We start from the raw sequence: 19,080 nt of genomic DNA on the forward strand, positions 1-19,080 counted from the left end.
TTTATATCTTGTTATATCTTGTTGTGTTGTTGTTTCTTCACAGAAATAATAGTTTTCATGGCAGCAGATATATCCCTTGCAGACTCTTTATGGTTAACTTAAAAATGAAAAGGTTGCAATAATGATTGGAAGAAGTCCTGAAAATATTTGATGATTAATCAGTGCCAAAACTGACAAATTAATGAAAAAATTAAGAAAGAATATGTGTAGTTTATTATTCAGCAGAAATATTTTAATACTTCCAGATAATTTAACTGGTGTAAATGTTTTATACCGATATAATTTTTAAACAGAGTTTTATTTTAAATGAGAAAGTTTTTTAATGCAGTTTGTCACATATAAAACAAACAAGCACAGATGTTAAGTGAGTGGTTATGATATGAGTAATCAATTAACTTGTATTATGGCAAATTATGAAATAAGAAAGAATAAAAACTTTCGGTAGAGAAAAAAATCAACAATTTGCTATATATTCAGAAAAATTACTTTTGTTTTTAGTGATAAAAAAAGAGCAGGAAAGAAGTTATGTGTCATCAAAAATATTGTGCTCTTGGTATTGTAGCCTCTTGTGATTAAAACCATGTAAGATTTTGTTTGAAGTGACATACGTACTCTAGATATACGCTCCGTGGTTTATTATATATTTTATAAAGTAATGTTCAATGGAACGTATCCAGTTTTAAAACAAAAAATCCATGTTCAATTAAAGGTAATAAGAATGAAAGTTCATTTTTTTATTTAATGAACAATTTGTTTATGTTTTTTTCCCAGATTCATGCATGTTTGTAGTTATTCTTTGCTTAAGCACACACAATGGTTATATAAGACATCACTTGTTTAAAAAAGGTAGACAATGGTTAATAATATAGTAAGTTGTATGTAACCTAAAGATTAATTTCGAACCAATAAAAACGCACGACATATTTATCTCAACTTCCGGCTTACGCATTCGGATTTGTTTTGTGTTTTACCCACATTTGCCAATGTCTGTGTTGTGAAAAAATGAAGATTATGGCCGAACATGAATACTTTACTATCGGCAGTATAATAACTTGCACAACATGTTATCAGCAAAAAGTTCAGGGGGAAGTCCTGGCTTTCGATCTCCAGACCAAAATGCTCGCCATCAGTATCCTTGATTGTTAAAACATTCACGTGTAGTGACGTTAATTGTGTTATTCATTGAAAATGATTGTCGAACTGCAATAACATTGACAAGATCATGCCTCAATTTATGTAACATCTTATATTAATTGACATTGTTTTATTTCACAATGAGTAACAACAATGGCAGACTGTTATGTATTTGAATTATGCTGACTGCCTAAATTTTGCAAGCCATTTATATTTATTAAATTGTCCCATAACTGGCATAAGCTTCAAAATGTTAAAGCCATCTTAAGACTAGGTAAGACTTGACACAAGTTGGCCAGACTGTAGTGTATTTTACTTCTCGGAATATATCTTGCGCGTTTACAAAATGAATATTGTAAGATTCTGTCACACCGAGCATTACTCCTATAAATATGAGGTCGATTTACATCGACCTCATATCGTTTAACGTTATTTTGCAATAGCATCGTTCCGACATGAATTCATGTCGGAAGCTTTAACGGCATCAAATTCATATAACAGCACAGAATAATCATGCAATAAATTATTAAACATAAAATATAAACATTATTTTACTAATTGCACTAGAAAAATGTTTATACAAACTTACAAGTAATGATAGTCCAGACCTTAAAACACTACCACTGTTCAAATTCAATATTGTTGCCATATAGCACTGTGTAAATTGAAAGTTGCATAATGTTACCTCATTGGTCGGTTATAAATACATTGTTTCTTTATATATAGTATTAGATTTAGACGAAAATAATAATTTACGTGGAATGTCATATAAGTTTTCCATGAAGACTTTGATCTTGCCGTGTGTGTTTATGGACGTTATTAATTATGTTATACTTATTTTTGTATTTCATTAAGAATTAGAACGTGAAGCCCTTTTTGTTAACTGTTTTTAGCAAACGATTCGCGGCTTAATAAGACACGGATTATAGTTAAAGCGACACTTTCATTTAAAGGTTTCATGTGAACAATATTAAATGAAACCTTTTTTGGTATAAATATATTTTATTGACATGTTAAATTCGATACTTGAAAAGGTGTTTAGTCTTTAAAAAGATGTCGCTGATATTGTTAATTTCAATAACTGTTAATATGCTTAATGTTGTATAAGAAATTGAATAGTTTCACTGAGTTGTATTCCCGCCTAAAATCCGATATCGTAAAACGCGCAACGGTTAAGAATAAGGTTTGAATAAGTTTAGGTATTCAGATCCGAATATCAGCAGCTGTGCCAGCTGGGAAGCCCCGTTTTGGCTTTAACAACCGCAAGCGAAACAACATACTTTTTTAAGTCTTGCACTTAAGACTCCATGATCACAAGTATAGGTCCCTGCTGTAGCGTATGACACCATAGTGTTAATTAGTATTGGTCGGCACAGTATCTGATCATAACGAGATAATTGGTTTGTGCTGAACACAGGGGCAATAAAACCACAGATCTATCAATAAACAAGATTATTGAGATATCTTTTATTGAACACCGCGATAAAAATGCTCAAACCACGGACTCTAGATTACACGGATAAGAAACATGGCAACATTCTCAGAATCATCACTGCTATATGTGTAATCACCTAACAATTCGTCTAAAAATAATTTATATGTTTGAGTTGAAGACGATGTACTGTTGTATAAGTCTGAAAAAACTATCTGTCTGCCTGTCTAAAGCTAAGCCGTCATCGTCCCAGTGAAAAAAATCTGATTTTGAATAGTTGGACATGATGCCCTGATGTCAAAATACGTAATGACCCGCGTAACACCGACCGTGATTTTCAAGAATCTTTAATAAATTTGTAATTTAAGGTAAATAACATTTCATATAATTATACATAATTCCCTCGTTGATAATTAACAGCAAACCATGAATGTTTTTGACACCCATTTTATTTCAAGTATGCATGCAAAGCCGAATAAAAGCGAGAGGGTCCGCTATATACGCTGTTTCATCATAAATTTAACACCCTTTCTGTGTTATAAACAAGAGCTGAAATCGTTCATTTATTAAGATTTATTTATAATAAGCTTTATTGAAATGTTTCGCGAACAAAATACTACAATATATTCCATAAAAAATATAATAATCATGGCAAAGAAAATTCAATGGCCGGTTTCTAAACAAAAGCATAATCGCCAAGAACGTAGCATCAGTTCAGTGCGTTAGGAACGCGCGCTACTTTCTTCCGCCTTCATTCCTTAATTACTTTCGTTTTTAAACAATTTTTTTCTATCGTATACAGAATTCTATTCTCCTAAGCAAGATGTAATTTTTAAAACTGAACTCCAAATATAAACGCTACAAATTGGTATTAAGTACGAACATGTCAACCGTAAATCTAGATTCTAAAACTCCAAAACGGTATATATTTGCAAAAGTTAAAGTTATAACTCGCCGGGCTGTCGAAATCAGAAGAACGCTACAAATTGGTATTAAGTACGAACATGTCAACCGTAAATCTAGATTCTAAAACTCCAAAACGGTATGATATTTGCAAAAGTTAAAGTTATAACTCGCCGGACTGTCGAAATCAGAAGAAAAACTTAATATATATTTATATATCTGTTTACTACGTAACGTAAGCTTTCTAATGATATATAATTTGTCAAAATCGGCAGAGAAATGAAACTATAATTCAACAAAAGACGTGAGTGGGTACATCAAAATGTATAACCTCGGCGCTTCGCTGTACGCTTATTGTACAAGATCGATAGCCACAACACGGTAAAACGCGCGGTGGTAAAACATAAAATGTGTATTTCTTGTGTTTATCTCGCTATAAATCCATTAATAACAACGGGAATATACTAAAACGTATATTTTTTGAAAGAGGAATTAATAAGCAACAAGATAACGTATAAAACAATAAAATCGGATGAATAGTTTTTGCATATGATTGAATTTACTACATTAAGGGTCAAATACTCGATTCATCTCCTATCAATATACACGCCGTGATACAACTGGTAGTTTTAACACACACATATAGGTTTCATTGAATTAAAAAGTACAGAAAGCTAAAAAGTGATGTGGTTTGTTTTACAACAACAATTGGTTATGTGTAACCTATTCAAAAAATAATTTCGTTCAAGATAATTCAATGTAATTCTATAAACGACAAACACACTTCGTGTGTTGTGTATGTTTATTTTTAAAATGTACATAAGTGGTTTAAAAGCACAAATTTTACACATTTAAGAGGTAATTGCTCACATTTATGTCTAATTAATGATAATTTTATGCATTAGCAAGATTTAACGTAAAACACTGAAGTTTAAGTTGAACTCAATTTGCTACAGGAAAACGACGGTAGCCGTTTAGACGTAAGCGGGGTAGCTTACGTCTAATTATTTGGACTAACAGAGCATCTGCTGGTATCGATTATTTTGTTAACATTAAGAACATTTAGCTCTGTTGATAACACGTATGCATTAGGAGTATTAATTTAGTTTCACTAACATTATTGGTTTTGAAAATTAATACAAACACAACCAAAATGAGGAAAAACTAGTGCCATTCATGATCGCTTTTCAAAATCTTACTTTCACTAAAATAATCCAAATTTATACATATTCCACAGACACATTTTATTGGTCCTCCATTAAATTTCCATAAGTGCAAAGTGAAGCAGACAACTGGCCCAGTGTAAACACATTAGTTTGATTTATAAAAAAATAAAAATACTTTCACTTGCTCATATTTTGCAGAAAAAATTGTATCAAGCATAAAAGCTGTGCTTTCATTTCGTGGAAGGTGATATTCTCATATTCAGTGGAAAAACCCTGTCTGGATTGGTTGCTTATTTTATAATATCTTTCAAATGTAAAATATATGCTGCAATTTATTTAAACAAAAATTATTGAAGCCAACATTTGTGGTTATGCAATACTTGAGCCCTTTTTTATGCCCATTTTGCTCAAAAGAAGAATGCCAGATAATTCAGAAACTTGTTTAATTATAAAAAAGAAATAAAAAAAAAGTTAAAGTGCTGTTTAAGGTTGAATAAAATATGTTTTGTTGGCATTATGCCTATTGCAATCGAGTACTCTCCCTTTTCAGTATCAGTGATTTTTTTTGCTCAAATTTACAGCCGATTTTCGGCTTTTTCCCAACACGTTTTTTCCCAAAAATCTGACCAAAATTTCCCAAAAAAAGCCCAACTTCCAAAAAAAAAAAAAAAAAAAAAAATTTTTTTTTTTTTCTTTAAAAAGAAGTCTCATATAACTTAATTAGGACTTCATAAATCTAGGTCTCAACTTTATTTTTTTAAACATCTTACAAAATATATAACTTGAATTTAGTCATTTTTGTCCATAAATAATTCCCAAACTTGCCACTTTTATTGATTAAAAAAAATCCCAATTTGACCAGACTCCTTTTCTAGAAAACTCCCTGAACATGCACTTAAAAACAATATCACTTCTGTTACTTATAATCTTATTTATTATGCTTAATTTTTCCCAATTTCATGGTTTATCGCGCTATTTTTCCCAATTTCACAGTTAATCGCGCTAATTTTCCCAATTCAAAAGGCACAGGCTGTAACAAATTAAAGCAAAAAAAATCACTGAGTATGTCTGTCATGATACAAGGTACCCATGCGCATAGCACAGGTGGTTAGCGTGTGGCTATGATATTAATTAGTGAAAACATCATTTTGAATGATAAATAATCATATTATAACGAAAAATTAACTTTTCTAAAAAAAAATATTTCACTATCAAATATATATATAACAAGGTATGCAACTCAAAATCACCCCATAACGGGGTGCATCGCTTTGAACAGCCATATCTTCATCAATTGTGCAGCGATTTTCACGATCTCGGTCTTATTCAACGCAGAAATGAATTTCCTTTCTGGAAATGTATATGTCTTGCAATATTTTTACAAATGCTGGGTCAACTTTTAAGAAATAACACGATACACAACACGCATGACCCAGTTGACAGTGATCATGTATTCTTTATGAATGAAATCTCCAGTTGTAAAGACACACCTCCGCATTGGACCAATGAAATCACTCGTATGTTTAAAATGTCAGTTAGTTGAAATGTATGTAAACAAAGGTTTCAAACGGCGCTGGACAGTTAGTCTTGATGCAGAATGTAACGACAAGAACGGTAATAATGTTTTTTCATACGTTTTATTGAATTATGGTATCGAACTACATGAACTTTGTAGGGAAGTTGCCCTTTACTCCGTGAAGATTTCAGTCTTAAAGACAGCATGATCACTGTCAACTGGGTCATGCGTGTTGTGTATCGTGTTATTTCTTAAAAGTTGACCCAACATAGCCACACGCTAACCACCTGTGGCGCATAGTGGATATGAAACTATCAGCTTTGCTTGGTAAAACACGCTGTAAATAAACACATTTCATATGCATTTAACAGGAATTAAATAAATCTTTGAAGGTAAATCGTTTATATTTATCCCCACGTTTTTCGGAGAAAAAGTGGGGATATTGTATAGATGTGCGTCTGTCAGTCCATCTTGGCCACCTGCTCCTCCTACACTATTAGCACTAGAACCTTGAAACTTACATACATGGTAGCTATGAGCATATGTGCGACAGTGACAGTGACGGAATGTTTATCTGACCCCTGGGTCAAAAGATATGGGGGTTGGGGCCGGTCGGGCTCAGAGATTTTCACTCATTTTTTTATGTTATTTTACATTAACTTCATTTCTGCACCGATTTTCTTCAAATTGATTCTGAGCCTCTCTTATGACAAAAAGGTCAATCTCAACTATGCATGGCCCCATAACCAACCCTGGGGCGCCCCGGCCACATAGGCCACGCCCACCCAAATTGCCTTTTACTATAAATTCTTCATTTCTACACCGATTCACTTCAAATTGATACTGAACCTCTCTTATGACAATACGGTCAATCTCAGCTATGCATGGCCCCATTACCAACCCTAGGGCATCCCGCCCACATAGTCCACTCCCACCCAAAATTGCCATTTACTATAATTTCTTAATTTCTTCACCAATTCACTTCAAATTGATACTGAACTTCTCTTATGACAATACGGTCAATCTCAGCTATGCATGGCCCCATAACCAACCCTAGGGCATCCGCCCACATAGGCCACGCCCACCCAAAATTGCCATTTACTATGATTTCTTCATTTTTACTCCGATTCACTTCAAATTGATACTGAACCTCTCTTATGACAATACAGTCAATCTCAGCTATGCATGGCCCCATTCATAACCAACCCTGGGGCGCCCCGCCCACATAGGCCACGCCCACCCAAAATTGCCTTTTACTATAATATTTTTATTTCTACACCGATTCACTTCAAATTCATACTGAACCTCTCTTATGAAAATACAGTTAATCTCAACTATGCATGGCCCCATTACCAACCCTGGGTTGCCCTGCCCACATAGGCCACGCCCACCCAAAATTGCCTTACTATAATTTCTTCATTTCTACACCGATTCACTTCAAATTGATACTGAACCTCTTTTATGACAATACGGTCAATCTTAACTATGCATGGCGCCATGACCAACCCTGGGGCGCCCGGCCCACATAGGCCACGCCCACCCAAAATTGCATTTTACTATAATTTCTTCATTTTTACACCAATTTACTTCAAATTGATACTGAATATCTCTTATGACAATACGGTCAATCTCAACTATGTAAGGCCCCATTACCAACCCTGGGGCGCCCCGCCCATAATAGGCCACACCCACCCAAAATTGTCTTTTACTATAATTTCTTCATTTCTACACCGATGACAATACGGTCAATCTCAACTATGCATGGACCCATTACCAACCATGGTAATGCGGCATGGGGATACGCGTTGGCCTCTGCCCCGCCATTTTTACTTAAATTGTTGCATTAATTCAGAAATTCTGTTTTTCGTTTCCTTTTACACTTAACTACAACCAAAAGAATGTACCCCAGCCAGTGGCAAGCACAGTGTTCATGATGTTAAGCTGTTTAATCTGGCCTATGTCAGTGATGTACAGGTCATCAAAGAGGCAGACAAGGACACATCACCACCACCCGTATCAACCTTGAATCTTGGCAAGGTAAAACCATGTGATGACAATTTTTTAATTTTTATTTCTCATGTTCTACATGTAGTAAACATGTATAATTTTATATCATGGCATATTGGTTTATTTATTCAGTGTTATTTTGTCACTATTCTATTCATGTGAAAGATTCTGTTTTGTTCATAATAAACATGTCATGTTGATTAAAGTGTCTTTCTGACTTATTCTATATTGATTGTGAATTTGTATATTTGGAGCAAATTCTCTGCTATTATTGTCTTACTCATGCATTAACATTGTTTTCACCTCATCACCAATACAAATACTATTTTATTACTTTAATTGTTCTAAAGATCAGCAACAGGTTACGTTCAAATATTGAAGAGAAAAAACGGCAAGTCAATTACATTGGAGTAGGAGTCTCTCCAGAGGGCCAGCAGTTGTTCAATACAATTGTTAAAACGTAAGTTTCCCAAAGAATATGTGTATTCACTCCAGTGTGTAAAATTCAGATTTTAAAGTAATAGCCCAAATTCTTATACGCATACATAAAAAGTTAAATTTCCGACTATATAAATTTTTTCATTCCCACTAGCCTAAACCTTTCGGCTAGTGCGAATTTTGCACACTGTAACTCCTTTAAAATTGCCTTAATAGTGTATTTTTTAGCTCACTGAGCTCAACATGCTGAAGGTGAGCTTTTGTGATGGCCATTTGTCTGCCATGCGTTAAAAACCTGGCCGCCAGGGGGCTGGGTATTTTTCCTTATATGGCTATAGTAAAACTTTGTTAAAACTATAGGAGTAACATTCATAGTCCAATTTTTATGAAACTTGTTCAAAACATGTGTTCTAATAATAGCTCGGCCGATTTTCGAAAATGGTTATGTTGGGTCAAAAAACATGGCAGCCTGGGGGGGGGGGGGCATTTTTGCTTTATACATGTATATAGCTATAGTGAAACCTTGTTAAAACCCTAGAAGTGACATTTTTAGTGCAATCTAAATGAAACTTAGTAAGAACACTTGTTCTTATGACTTCTCGAATGAGTTCAAAAATTCTTCTGGTTTCTTGAAAAAAATGGCCCCCAGTTTTGGGTTGACACTATATTAGCCACCTTTATTGGCCAATCTTCATGAAACTATGGTCAGAACATTTTTCACCAATGAAATCTTGGCTGAGAATAAAACTGGGTCAGCTGATCCCTCTTAAATCGAACAAGTTTGTAAATTAAGATTTTTTATCATTACTGTATAAGGTCTTAAACTGAATTATTTCTAATTGTTCATCCATCCTTATGGATATGAAAAAAGCAAGAAATAGCTTGTTAAAACTTTGGAGGCATTATTTATTGCCCAATCTTGATGAAACCTGGTCAGAACATTTGTCGCAATGATATGTCCATCGTGTTCGAAACTGTGTCACAAAGGGTTAAAACTAGGAAGGTCATTAGGTCAAAGTAAAGATTCGCATGTGAACAATCTAGCTTTCACATTTATTGCCCAATCTTTATGAAGCCTTGTTTGAACTTGAGTAATTATGATTAAGGTCCATTAAAAAAATGTCTGCCATCAGAGGTAGGGCAGTTCTCCTTATCTGGAAATAGTAAAAACATAAATAACTCTAGATTTCACATTTGTTACCTACTCATCATGAAACCTATTAAGAATATTAAAAAAATGTGTCGTTATGATGTCTTGACTGTGTTAAAAAATAATTACTGCCAGGGGTTGCAGTTTAATAGTGAAGCCTAGTGAAAATTACACAGTCAAGTTACTTAAGGACTTTGATGGGCGCTTTGGGACCTTTTGGCAATTTTGTTTTGGTAATGGACGTCTAGTTACTCATTTTTAGCTCATCTATTTTTTGAAGAAAAAAAAAGAGCTATTGTCATCACCTTGGCGTCTGCGTCGGCGTCCGGTTAAGTTTAGCGTTTAGGTCCACTTTTCTCAAAAAGTATCAATGCTATTGCATTCAAACTTGGTACACTTACTTACTATCATGAGGGGACTGGGCAGGCAAAGTTAGATAACTCTAGCATGAAATTTTGACAGAATTATGTGCCCTTTTTATACTTAGAAATTTGAAAATTTTGGTTAAGTTTTGTGTTTAGGTCCATTTTATTCCTTAAATATCAAAGCTATTGCTTTCATACTTGCAACACTTACTAACTATCATAAGGGGACTGTGCAGGCAAATTAATGTAACTCTGACTGGCATTTTGACAGAATTATGTGCCCTTTTTATACTTAGAAAATTGAAAATTTGATTAAGTTTTGTGTTTAGGTCCACTTTATTCCTACAGTATCAAAGCTATTGCTTTCATACTTGCAACACTTATTAACTATTATAAGGGGACTGTGCAGGCAAAGTTAAGTAACTCTGACTGGCATTTGGACGGAATTATGGGCCCTTTATACTTAGAAAATTGAAAGTTTTGTGTTTTGGTCCACTTCACCCCTAAACTTTCATAGATATTGCTTTCATACTTGGAACATTCACAAACTATCATAAGGGTACAGTAAAAGGACAAGTTGCATAACTCTGGTTGTCATTTTTACGGAATTATGGCCCTTTTTTGACTTAGTAACTTTGAATACATGGTTAAATTTTGTGTTTCGATCCACTTTACTTCTAAAGTATCAAGGCTATTGCTTTTAAACTTCAAATACTTTCATGCTATCATGAGGTTACTGTACCTGGCAAGTTGAATTTTACCTTGACCTTTGAATGACCTTGACTCTCAAGGTCAAATTATTAAATTTTGCTTAAATTGCCATAACTTCTTTATTTATGATTAGATTTGATTGATACTTTGACAAAACTACTCTTACCTGACATACCACAATAGACTCCATCCAAACCATCCCCCGTGTCCTCCCCTCTCTCCCCCCCCCCCCCCCCCCCCCGAATCCCTCCCCCCCTAATTTTTTTTCTAAGATCATCTCACAAATGACCACCACACCCTCACACTATACTATACCCCACCCCCCCAATTTTTTTTTTGAAACGATTAAAAAACACAAATATTTATTTTTATTATTTTATGTTTGAAATACTGTCCAACCATCGCACCGAAGAATACCCCCCCCCCCCCACCCCCCGAATTTCCCCCCTAATTTTTTTTTTTTTTTTTTTTTTTAAAGATCATCTCATTTATGACCACCACACTTTCACACTATACCCCCACCCCCCAAATTATTATTAAAAAACACAAATATTTATTATATATTTTTTATTTTATGCTTGAAATACCGTCCAACCATCGCACCCAAGAATCCCCCCCCAACCCACACCCGATTTTATTTTATTTTTTTGCATTTTTTTTTCGCATCTTTGGAAGATAATGTAATAAATGTCCCCGCCCCCACACTATACACCCACTTCACTCCACCCCCCCCCTCTTTTGTGATTGAAAATGAGAGTCCCTTCACCTTTAAAAAGAAAATAGACGAGCGGCCTGCACCTGCAAGGCGGTGCTCTTGTTACACTGTAGAAGTCAACAAGTTTATTGCTGGTTTTGAAAATATCCAATATTACAGAATCACAGACAGTCGGTGGGTTGGAGTTAATATTGTTGTGATGGATGAAGTAACTATACGACCACCTTACAACTTGGAGAGTTGCCATGGAAAGGAAGGAAGCAAGGCTCTGGACCATGTGAAAAAGATTGTATGCAACTTTTTTTCTTCATTTAACTTGAAAAAGAATCATATTCCATAAATAAAGTTGTGTGTAATTAATATTTTAGCTCACCTTTGCATCAAGTGCTCATTTAGTCATACTGTGTCAGCGGTCGTCAACTATTATTTGTTAACCCTTTACCCATTAGATACATATTTTGACGCATTTGTGGTCCCTTAGAAAGTTACATGTTTATTTAATTAAATACTAGATTCAAGTTAAGAAGGCTTCTTTTCCAACCCTCACATACTGATAAGCAACAAACAGCATAAACCTGAACAGACTGCAAGTTACTCGCAGGCTGTTCTGGTTTTATGCTGTTTGCACATAGCCATTTTCACTTTGCTTCTGAGTGGGAGAGTGTTAATTCTCTGGAGGCCTAATATTCATCCAGTCATGATGTAACTTGGTCTGAATGTTTTCCTCAATCAGTTTAAGTGCAGTTCATGGCACTCTGCTAACAACCAATCACAAACGCCTTAGTCAGCCTTTTGTATGCGGGTACAAATCGTATAAAAATCATTTGCCACTCTCTGACCCACTTTTATGACTCAATGTTGATGAAACTTGATTAGAAATTTTATCTTGACAATATCTAGACGGAGTTTGAATCTGGTTCATGTGCATTCAAGAACAAAGGCACATGGCCAAATCTTAGAAAAATCTTGTGGCAATTATGATGCAATCTTTATGAAAGATGGTCGGAATATTAACCATTATAATGAGTAGGCGGAGTTTACAGCTGTGTCACAAAGGTTCAAAAAACTATGTAGACAGTCAAGTCAAGTCTTCGACAATTAGTTAACCTTGGCCTTGGGTGAGATCTTCAGTGTCATCAATATTTTAAAGTAATAACAATTTGCAGGCAGATTCATTGTCACATTTGCTTTCATGTGATTTGGGTTGATAAGTAATGATGCAGGTTGCATGTTGTTGGGTATAGACATTCAACTATTTCAACCAAGGACAATATGTGTCTGCAAGTTTATTAAAATTAATAAACATTATGATTTTACTCCTACTTTCAACATTTTATAGTACCCATTTTTATGTCCCCCACTATAGTAGTGGGGGACATATTGTTTTTGCCCTGTCTGTTGGTTTGTTTGCGCCAACTTAAACATTTTGCAATAACTTTTGCTATATTGAAGATAGCAACTTTATATTTGGCATGCATGTGTATCTCATGAAGCTGCACATTTTGAGTGGTGAAAGGTCAAGGTCAAGGTCAGAGGACAAATATATGTGGCCAAAATCGCTCATTTTATGAATACTTTTGCAATATTAAAAATAGCAACTTAATATTTGGCATGCATGTGTATCTCATGGAGCTGCACATTTTGAGTGGTGAAAGGTCAAGGTCATCCTTCAAGGTCAGAGGTCAAATATATGTGGCCCAAATCGCTTATTTTATAAATACTTTTGCAATATTGAAGATAGCAACTTGAGATTTTGCATGCATGTTCATCTCATGGAGCTTCACATTTGAGTGGTGAAAGGTCAAGGTTATCCTTCAAGGTCAGAGGTCAAATAAATGCGGCCCAAATCGCTTATTTTATGAATACTTTTGCAATATTGAAGATAGCAACTTGATATTTGGCATGCATGTGTATCTCATGGAGCTGCACATTTTGAGTGGTGAAAGGTCAAGGTCATCCTTCACAAGGTCAAGGTCATCCTTTAAGGTCAAACGTCATATAGGGGGACATTGTGTTTCACAAACACATCTTGTTCTGTTGAAAAATGATAAGCAAATGAAGCTTTCTTGTGTGTCTTTTAGTACCAAGTCATTTAGAGTCATTGTCCGACAATGAACTTTTTTTTTGTGTATATCAATACCTATATAATGTGTGAAGTTCCTGGTATAAAAGCTTTGAATATGTTCTTAATCAAAAATCATTTTGGTAATTTTTTAGCTCGGCTGTTTTCGGAGAAAACCCTAGGTATTGTCATAGCCAGCTCGTTGTCAGCTGTCCGGCGTCTGCCGTCCGCATCGTGCTAAAACCTTAACATTGGCTCTAACATTGAAACTTGTAGCTGCACCTTTATGAGTTCTACACCCCACACCCATTTTTGGGTCACTAGGTCAAAGGTCAAGGTCACTGTGATTCTTCTGACAAGCTTTTATTTATTTAAAACTGCACCCACTGCCGAGCGTTGGCACCCGCTATGAGGTTCTCTTGTTTTTATTTGTGATGGATGTATCGAATTATTTACAGGTCCAGAAATTCATTCGGGAGTATGGGCAACAGAAAGCAGGTGAAACTCGAAAGTCACACTCACCGTCTCCCGCGGCGACCATGTAATCATCAGACACGGCATCTCAGCATTTTCACAGATTTAGAGCGTACTGTTTATGTTCAACATTTGTAAAATGATGGCTATATCTTATACTGGTATTTCCTTCCAAGTCAGTTTGCTGACATTTGAATATCTTACGTTGTCCAATGATGTTGTTTTGTAGCTGGTTAACTTACTTGTTACTTTGTGTCACTCTTGTCAAAAGCCAAAAAGCCAGCTGAATTTAATGTTCACTTTATATTTAATGTGTTAGATTTTTGTTGGAACAAACTGTCTGATACAACACTGTTAACAAGTAAGAAGTGGAAAGATGGATAAAAGTACATATGATGTGTTGAAGAGATGAGATTAGGTACGAGTACATGAATTTATCATTAACCTGTCATTTACTCTTTGATAAAAATTTTAAAAGTCAAAATACAATTATGAAGTGTAAAAATGCAAATACATGTATTCACAGGTCACCAAAACAAACAAGTAAGACAAATCCTATTATTACATAAAAGCTTTAAATGTAGCACACTATTAACATATTATTAAACGAATAAACATCATTTAGTACCAAAAAGTGCCACAGTCTGTATTCTATTTTTAACCAGGTTTTCCGAAGGAAAAAACTGGTTATTAGATTGGCGAATGCGGGCGGGCTGGCTGGCGGGCTGGCGGAATAAGCTTGTCCGGGCCATAACTATGTCGTTCATTGTCAGATTTTAAAATCATTTGGCACATTTGTTCACCATCATTGGACGGTGTGTCGCGCGAAATAATTACGTCGATATCTCCAAGGTCAAGGTCACACTTTGAGTTCAAAGGTCAAAAATGGCAATAAATGAGCTTGTCCGAGCCATAACTATGTCGTTCATCGTCAGATTTTAAAATCATTTGGCACATTTGTTCACCATCATTGGACGGTGTGTCGCGCGAAATAATTACGTCGATATCTCCAATGTCAAGGTCACACTTTGAGTTCAAAGGTCAAAAATGGCCATAAATGAGCTTGTCCTGGCCATAACTATGTCATTCATTGTGAGATTTTAAAATCATTTGGCACATTTGTTCACCATCATGGGACGGTGTGTCCCACGAAAGAATCACGTCAATATCTCCAATGTCAAGGTCGCCACGACTAAAAATAGATATAAAAAAAACAAAAAAACTTACAAAGGGGGTTAATTTTTTTTGGTCATTTCAAAAGTTCAGTTTGAGTTTTCTCCCTTTATCAGATTTTTTTTTCACAATGAAAACCTGGTTTTGTGACAATTTTGTCCCTTGTTAATACTTAACCCAACGGTAGCAATTCTAAAGAAACACCTGACTGGCATTTTGTTTAATATTTAGACATTCAGCTCACCTGAGGAGTATGTGCTCATGGTGAGCGAATGTGGTCGCTACGTCAGGTTTCAGCTGTCGTGTGTTGTGCATCATAAACGTTTAGCTTGATAACACTCTTAAGACTATATTTATCCTCCAGTCATGGTCAGGATGTTTATCTTTACAATACCTGGGCCGATTACAATACCTGGGCCGATTACAATACCTGGGCCGAGTTTGAATCAGGGTTACATGCTTTAAAATCTGCTCACCTTGCATACTTTGAATCTGGATAATGTGTGACCAAAAAGTAGGTCAACAGGTCCAGTCTTAGAAAAAACTTGTTACCACTCAAGAGGCCACATTTATGACTTAACTCTTTCAGTGCGGGAACCGAATTTTGAAGGCCTTTGCAAACAGTTTGGATCCAGATGAGAGGCCACAGAAAGTGGCGTCTCATCAGGATCCAAACTGTTTGCTATTCTGATAGTATTCTTTGAATTTTTTTTTAAGAAATGCTTATTTTATAAATTCAGCAGACGACATTTTAGCAGAAGACAAATTTCCCAGCATTCAAAGGGTTAACCTTGATAAAACTTGGTCAGAATGTTTATCTTTACACTATCTAGTATCTAGGCCAAGTTCAAAACTAGGTCTTGAGGAGTAAAAAGCTAGATCACAATTTCAAGTCTTTTACAATTTCGAACTCAAGTGAGTGGACTATTTAAGACCTCTTTTTGTAAAAGCTTGTTGACTTGAATATCGGTCGTATGATTTTAACTGCTTTAATTATTATGCCCCCCTTCGAAGAAGAGGGGGTATATTGCTTTGCACATGTCGGTCTGTGGGTCCGTCCACCAGGTGGTTTCCGGATGATAACTCAAGAACGCTTGGGCCTAGGATCATGAAACTTCATAGGTACATTGATCATGACTCGCAGATGACCCCTATTGATTTTGAGGTCATTAGGTCAAGGTCACGGTGACCTGAAATAGTAAAATGGTTTCGGATGATAACTCAAGAACGCTTAGGCCTAGAATCATAAAACTTGATAGGTAGATTGATCATGACTCGCAGATGACCCCTATTGATTTTCAGGTCACTAGGTCAAAGGTCACAGTGACCGGATATAGTAAAATGGTTTCCGGATGATAACTCAAGAACACTTAGGCCTAGGATCATGAAACTTGATAGGTAGATTGATCATGACTCGCAGATGACCCCTATTGATTTTCAGGTCACTAGGTCGAAGGTCAAGGTCACAGTGACCCGAAATAGTAAAATGGTTTCCGGATGATAACTGAAGAACGCTTATTCCTAGGATCATGAAACTTGATAGGTAGATTGATCATGACTCGCAGATGACCCCTATTGATTTTCAGGTCACTAGGTCAAAGGTCAAGGTCACAGTGACTTGACACAGTAAAATTGTTTCCGGATGATAACTCAAGAAAGCTTACGCCTAGGATCATGAAACTTCATAGGTACATTGATCATAACTGGCAGATGACCCCCATTGATTTTCAGGTCAATAGGTCAAAGGTCAAGGTCACAGTGACAAAAAACATATTCACACAATGGCTGTCACTACAACGGGGAGCCCATATGGGGGGCATGCATGTTTTACAAGCCCTTGTTCTTTTAATTACAATTGTGTGATAAAGACATTTCAGTAATAATGTCATGTTTAGGGAAAATATGCATTTACGTATTGGTGGCTTTTTGCTACTTTTGGCTTGAAATGAAAATCTCATTGAATATTTTTATACACCTGTTTAAAAATAGGACAAATGGTGGGATTGTCTGAGGCTGATGGTGTCCATCAAGAAAATGTCATCTCTTTTACTTGAAGCCTGTGAAAATGTTTGTTGTTGTAGGAAAGTGTCTTTGGTAAAGAAAATTCAATCCAGTGCAGGTGGCAAACTACAAAACAACTGTGTTGAAACATGAGTCGGTATTTAAATGCTTCTTAGGGATTTAACCTAAACTATACTTTTAATTACTGTAATAAACAACACGTTAAAAATGATAGTGTTTTAAATTTGAAATCAATGGAGGAAATTTTTATTTTCAAGTCCATTTAAGTGTAGTTTAGATTGCCTTGTGAAAGTTGTTCTATTTTATTGTATTTAATAAGACCTTTATATCTTACACCATTGTCTGTATGGGATTTTTCGTTGTCAAGGTCATAATATTTTGTACATTCTCCTTTATTCTTAATTCAAGTCAGCTTTGGACTGAACTTGGTTACATAGGTAATTTACTTATCTTATGAATAACTTATATTAATCTCGAAAATCAGTTTCAATGTGACGATTTTACTTGCTTTTTTAGTAAATCATAGAAAATTGTCGATTGTACTAAAGTGCTTTGTGGCAAACTGTGTTGTATGGACAAGTGATTTACCACCTTGGGAATCTGCTTGGTAAATTGAAACATGTTGTAGACTTTGATTGTTGAAGCAACAGGTCATCTATGTTATTGAATATTTGATCATACAAAATCACATAACAACGTTCCCTGTCTACACAAAATTATGTACATGTACTTGATGAAAGACAACATGCTTATCATCAAGTCTTTTATCTGTTGAACATGAATATGACAAATAAATGTAAACTATTTTACTGGTTGACATTGTTTTTATTTGTTTGGTGTTTTATTTATATATTCAAAAAAGTTACTTTTTAATGGCAATGTGACCATATGTTGAAGTCACTTTTTATGGTCAACAAAAGCAAACGGTCATAGTTTGTATTACATTAAATCAGAGACGTAGATAACATCTTATCTACGTCACTGATTAAATCGTATATTCACATAAGAAACTGCTGGACTTTGGCCAAAATCATTGCACAAAATATTTCAATACATCTAATACATGGCATTCTACGTACTACCTGACAACATGTTAGTGGAAATTCAAATGTGAGACATTGTGTGTGTATTTCATATTGTATAAGGTGATTTCCAAGCCAGAGGCTACATTATGTATGTACCCAGAGTTTGCCCCAGCACTCGTACCTAATAACTTGTTAGACTTACGAAAGTTGGGGCGAATATTAAATTAAAGCTGCAATGCCCGGCTATTTTGTTGTTACTGAAAGTTATTCTATTTTGGTGTGATCTTGATGTTGTAATGGGAAGCCGGAGGACACCCCACCTGTTCGGTATGGTGACCACCAACCAAACTAAATGCTGCCGGGAATGCGAATCGAACAGAAATGCGAATTCGTTAGGATATTCAGAGTTAGAGGTGTTTAACTCACCTGAGCACAATGTGCTAATGGTAAGCTTTTGTGATCGTCTTTTGTCCTGTCCTTCGTGTCGTGTGCGACATTAACATTTGCTATGTTAACACTTGAGAGGCCACGTTTATAGTCCGATTTTCATGAAATTTGCTCAGAAGATTTGTGCTCATGATATCTTGGACGTGTTTGAAAATGGTTACGGTTTGTTGAAAAACATGGCCGCCAGGGGGCGGGGTATTTTCCTTATATGGCTTTAGTAAAACCATGTCAACACTAGAGGAAATATTTATTGTCCGGTCATCATGAATATTTGTCATAAGATTTTTCTCAATGATATCTTGGACGAGTTCGAAAATGGCTCCGGTTGGTTATAAAACAT

The 19,080-nt window shown here is 35.4% G+C and overlaps 1 protein-coding gene across 4 annotated transcripts; it reads left to right on the plus strand.

Annotated features, from left to right (window-relative positions):
* Nucleotides 1-940: 940 nt before the first annotated feature.
* On the plus strand, nt 941-18,074 carry LOC127855232 (protein LSM12-like). 4 transcript variants are annotated; one of them, XR_008037414.1, is made up of 6 exons: nt 941-1,129; nt 8,049-8,188; nt 8,509-8,618; nt 11,697-11,826; nt 14,058-16,505; nt 16,790-18,074. XR_008037414.1 is itself a non-coding variant. In XM_052390661.1 (5 exons), exons 1-5 carry the CDS (start codon nt 1,003-1,005, stop codon nt 14,142-14,144), a joined length of 594 nt encoding a protein of 197 aa, XP_052246621.1. In that variant the 5' UTR covers nt 941-1,002; the 3' UTR covers nt 14,145-18,074. The 4 variants fall into 4 exon arrangements, 1 of the variants encoding a protein (XP_052246621.1); XR_008037415.1 differs by having other exon boundaries at nt 14,058-16,368; XR_008037413.1 differs by having other exon boundaries at nt 14,058-14,931; nt 15,094-18,074.
* The last annotated feature ends 1,006 nt before the right edge of the window (nt 18,075-19,080 follow it).

The sequence above is a fragment of the Dreissena polymorpha genome, chromosome 13 (assembly GCF_020536995.1).
Source record: "Dreissena polymorpha isolate Duluth1 chromosome 13, UMN_Dpol_1.0, whole genome shotgun sequence".
Taxonomy (NCBI): domain Eukaryota; kingdom Metazoa; phylum Mollusca; class Bivalvia; order Myida; family Dreissenidae; genus Dreissena; species Dreissena polymorpha.